Source organism: Gekko japonicus, unplaced genomic scaffold, assembly GCF_001447785.1.
Source record: "Gekko japonicus isolate JY-2015 unplaced genomic scaffold, Gekko_japonicus_V1.1 scaffold3456, whole genome shotgun sequence".
Classification (NCBI taxonomy): Eukaryota; Metazoa; Chordata; class Lepidosauria; order Squamata; family Gekkonidae; genus Gekko; species Gekko japonicus.
In genome coordinates this window covers 63,355-68,007 of record NW_015164300.1, presented here as the reverse complement: position 1 = coordinate 68,007, position 4,653 = coordinate 63,355, and the positions used below count along the sequence as shown (strand labels likewise).

The 4,653-nt window shown below is 53.6% G+C and overlaps 1 protein-coding gene across 1 annotated transcript in view; it reads right to left on the bottom strand.

Moving 5' to 3' along the window:
* Positions 1 to 4,653, bottom strand: part of NSFL1C (NSFL1 (p97) cofactor (p47)) — a 30,760-nt gene that overhangs the window by 23,886 nt on the left and 2,221 nt on the right. The window contains exon 3 of the mRNA XM_015408799.1: positions 3,034 to 3,111. Within this exon, the coding sequence (XP_015264285.1) occupies positions 3,034 to 3,111 (78 nt within the window). The remainder of the gene's footprint in view (positions 1 to 3,033; positions 3,112 to 4,653) is intronic.

Genomic DNA, 4,653 nt, shown 5'->3' with positions numbered 1-4,653 from the left:
TCTGAAGTAACTTGTGACTGACCAAGGTCACACCAGCGGCTGCATGTGGACGAGTGGGGAATCAAACCCGGTCCTCCCAGATTAGAGTCCACGCTCCTAACCACTGCACCAAACTGGGTAGAAGAAGAAGAGAAGAGATTGGATTTATACCCTCCCCTTCACTTGGAGTCTCAGAGCGCCTTACAAACTCCTTTCCCTTCCCCTCCCCACAACAGACACCCTGTGAGGTAGGTGGGGCTGAGGGAGCTCTCTCGAGAACTGTCCTTGAGAGAACAGCTCTGCCAGAACTATGGCTTGCCCAAGGTCATCCAGCAGCCGCAAGTGGAGGAGTGGGGAATCAAACCCGGTTCTCCCAGATTGGAGTCCGCGCACTTAACCACTACACCAGACTGGTTTACAAAATTATGCATGGGATTATTATTATTATTATTTGGATTTATATCCCGCCCTCCCCGCAAACGGGCTCAGGGCGGCTCACAGGATGGAGAAGGCAGAGAAAGAAATAACTTTTCTGCCTTTCTCAAAATATGAGGACCCGTGGACACTCAGTGAAATTAATGAGCAGTAGGCTTAGAACAGATAAAAAGAAGTGCTCCTTCACCCAAAGAGTAATCAACACGTGGAATTCACCACTGCAGGAACTGGTAGCGGCTACTAGCATAGACAACTTAAAGAGGGGACTGGAGAAACGTATGGAGCAGAGGTCCATGAGTGGCTGTTAGCCACAAGGTATAGAGGGAAAACTCTGTCTGGGGCAGTGATGCTCTGTCTTTTCGGTGCTTGGGGGGGGGAACAGTGGGAGGGCTTCTGGAGTTCTGGCCCTGCTGGCGGACCTCCTGATGGCACCTGGGTTCGACCACTGTGTGACACAGAGCATCAGACTGCATGGGCCATTGGTCTGATCCAACATGGCTTCTCTTAACGTTCTTATGAAAGCTTATATACCCTGGAACGTTTTGTCGGACTTTGAGGTGGTTCCGGACTCAAACCTTGCTCTGCTGCTACAGTGTAACATGGCTGTGTGTGGAAGAAGAAGAGCTGGATTTATACCCCGCCCTTCACTCGGGAGTCTCAGAGCGGCTTACAATCTCCTTCCCATCCACTCCACACAACAGACACCCTGTGAGGGAGGCGGGCCTGAGAGAGCTCTGAGAGAACCGTGACTGACCCAAGGCCACCCAGCTGGCTTCTTGTGGAGGAGTGGGGAATCAAACCTGGTTCTCCAGAATACAGTCTGCCGCTCTTAACCGCTACACCAAATGGAAAGTGCCGTCAATTTACTGCGAACCCAACAAGGGGCGTTGAAGGCAAGTCAGAAGCAGGGATGGTTGGCCACCGCCTTCCTCTGCATAGCTTTCCTTGGTGGTCCCCCTTCCAAGCTCTGAACCTGCCTAGCTTCCGATACCTGAGATGATTGGGCCATACCCTGCTGCCTTCGCTCCTGGCTACACACCTAAAACATACACATTTGAAACTTGGACCCTGAGGCAGGCTGACCACAGTTGCCACAAGGGGCGGGGGAACTGTGTCTGCCCCTTGGACAGGACACCAGCAGGGTATGACACACAGTTAGCGGGGGGAACTAATCGGGTGCAGAGGCTGGAGTGTCTGAGACACAGGCTCAAACACATGTCCCTTGGTGGGCCATGGGCTGACCACTCTGCCTCACTTAAGAACATCAGAGGAGCCCTGCTGGATCAGACTGCTGGTCCCTCTAGTCCAGCCTCCTGTCTCCTGTCCAGCCTAGTTCCTCTGGATGGCCAGCAACAGGGCACAGAGGCCGAGGCCTTCATAAGAGCATCAGAAGAGCCCTGCTGGATCAGACTGCTGGTCCCTCTAGTCCAGCCTCCTGTCTCCTGTCCAGCCTAGTTCCTCTGGATGGCCAGCAACAGGGCACAGAGGCCGAGGCCTTCATAAGAGCATCAGAAGAGCCCTGCTGGATCAGACTGCTGGTCCCTCTAGTCCAGCCTCCTGTCTCCTGTCCAGCCTAGTTCCTCTGGATGGCCAGCAACAGGGCACAGAGGCCGAGGCCTTCATAAGAGCATCAGAAGAGCCCTGCTGGATCAGACTGCTGGTCCCTCTAGTCCAGCCTCCTGTCTCCTGTCCAGCCTAGTTCCTCTGGATGGCCAGCAACAGGGCACAGAGGCCGAGGCCTTCATAAGAGCATCAGAAGAGCCCTGCTGGATCAGACTGCTGGTCCCTCTAGTCCAGCCTCCTGTCTCCTGTCCAGCCTAGTTCCTCTGGATGGCCAGCAACAGGGCACAGAGGCCGAGGCCTTCCCCTGATGTTGTCTCGTGGCTCTGGGATTCAGAGCCTCTGAACGTGGAGACTCTCCTCAGCCACCGTGGCTAGGAGCCACTGATAAGACTTCTCCTCCACGAATCTGTCTACTCCCCTTTTAAACCTGACTATGTCTTCGGCCATCACTACATCCTTTGGCAGCGATTTCCACATTTTAATCACTGGCTGTGTAAAGAAATATCTCCTTTTGTCTGTCCCGAAACGACCACCCATCACCTTCATTGGATGCCCTCGGCTTCTAGAATTTTGGGAGAGGGAGAAGAAGTCCTCTTCATCTGCTCTCTCCACCCCATGCGTGATCTTATAAACCTCTATTGAGTCCCCTCTTACCTGTCCCTTCTCTAAGCTGCAAAGTCCCAGACTCTTTAGCCTTGGGGGTAGAATTCCGCCTAACCCTCTGACCTCTCTTCCCCCCATCTCTCTCTTCGAAAAGCACAAGAGTGCACACGGGCCGGCTTACGTCAGTGCAGGAGTACAACAGGCGGTGGCTGCTGCCACTGGCCAGAAAGCAGCTGCTTACTATGCAAGGTCTGGAATGAATGCACCTTGAACAATGGCAGGGGAGGTCATGCTCCACCCCCGGCAGCTGCTTCCACAGGCACTTCTGTAGCTGCCTCAGCAGGGAAACACTCCAAGAGCTGGATTCCAGAGGGGCTCCGACCGAGGCAGGCCTTTCAGCCCAGCTCCTTCCTCGGAGGGAGAGAAACCAAACGCGTTCAGGCAGCCACTGACCTTTGCCCTTCCTCTTCTTCCTCCTCCTCCTCCTCCTGAGCATGGACAAGGTCTCGGAATGACGTCACCCTGTGGTCACTGGAGGGGAAGAAACAAAAAGGACACCAAGGTGACAATTAAAAATAGTAGAATAAGAGATTGGATTTATACCTCGCCCTTCACTACCCAAAGGAGTCTCAGAGCAGCTTCCCCTCCCCACAACAGACACCCTGTGAGGTAGGTGGGGCTGAGAGCTCTTGACAGAAACTGCTCTTTTTCAAGGACAGCTCTTATCAGAACTACGGCTTGCCCAAGGTCATCCAGCCAGGTGTGAGTGGAGGAGTGGGGAATCAAACCCGGTTCTCCCAGATTAGAGTCCGCGCACTTAACCACCACACCAAACTGGCTCTAAAACTGGCTATACAGTCAGACCATAGTTGGCAGCTCAAGGATTATCTGTGATGCATTCAGCCTCTGCACGAATTAGAAGAAGGAGGAGGAGATTTGATTGATACCCCACCCTTCACTACTCAAAGGTGTCTCAGAGCGGCTTACAAACTCCTTTCCCCTCCCCTCCCCACTACAGACACCCTGTGAGGTAGGTGGGGCTGAGAGAGCTCTGACAGAAACGGCTCTTTTTCAGGGACAGCTCTTATCAGAACTAGGGCTTACCCAAGGTCATCCAGCCAGGTGCAAGTGGAGGAGTGGGGAATCAAACCCAGTTCTCCCAGATTAGAGTCCACGCACTTCACCACTATACCAAACCACTACACCCAACCAGTGTGGAACTGTCTTTCGCACCCACCCAAAGGAACAGGGTATTCTTTCAGGGACATAAACCCGGAAGTGACCCACGCTTAGGACAACCAACAAAAAGACCGTGACTATTAAAGTCGGTGCATGTGAATGGAGGGACTACAGGACGACACCCGCGGGTCCCTGCTGGTAAAAGGGCACACCTGGAAGATCTGTGGCCAGATCCACACCAGGCCTCCCTCTGCTCCAACGACCGCCTCTTTCTCTCCCCCTTCTGTGATTCTGGTTCTTAAAAAACTTCCAAAACGAAAGCTCATGCTGGAATAAACTTTAAGATGCCGTCGGGCTGCTGCTTTGTTTTAGTATTTTAAAAAACTCCCGTAAAGCCACCCCGAGTGAGAGCACCCAAGGACACAAATGGGCACGACACCACTCGGGCTCACCCTCCCCTTCGCGACAGCCCAGAATCGCGAGAGCTGTAATTCGGGGGCTTTTTGAGCAGAGAACTTGTGATGCTGCTGCGGTCCCAACTAACAACAATTTAAGGAATCAGATGAATAAATATAAATCTTGTATGACTTAACATCAAACAAGGCTCCAAATATTTCTCGAACATACAATAATATGAAATACAAGCAGGGGTCATTTCCTGCGGGAGCGCACAGGAGCGGAGCTCCGGCAGTAAGGAGCCCAGGGGGCGGGCACATGCAACCAGCCCCGCCCCTTGCTCCCAGCAGCCCTCAGTCAGGCCACGAGGAGCAAGAAGCAGCCAGGGGGCTTGCAGATGCAACAAGCCCCGCCCCCTGCTCCCAGCAGCCCTCAGTCGGGCCACGAGGAGCAAGAAGCAGCCAGGTAAGTTGCAGAGGCCCCCCCAGACTGCCTTCA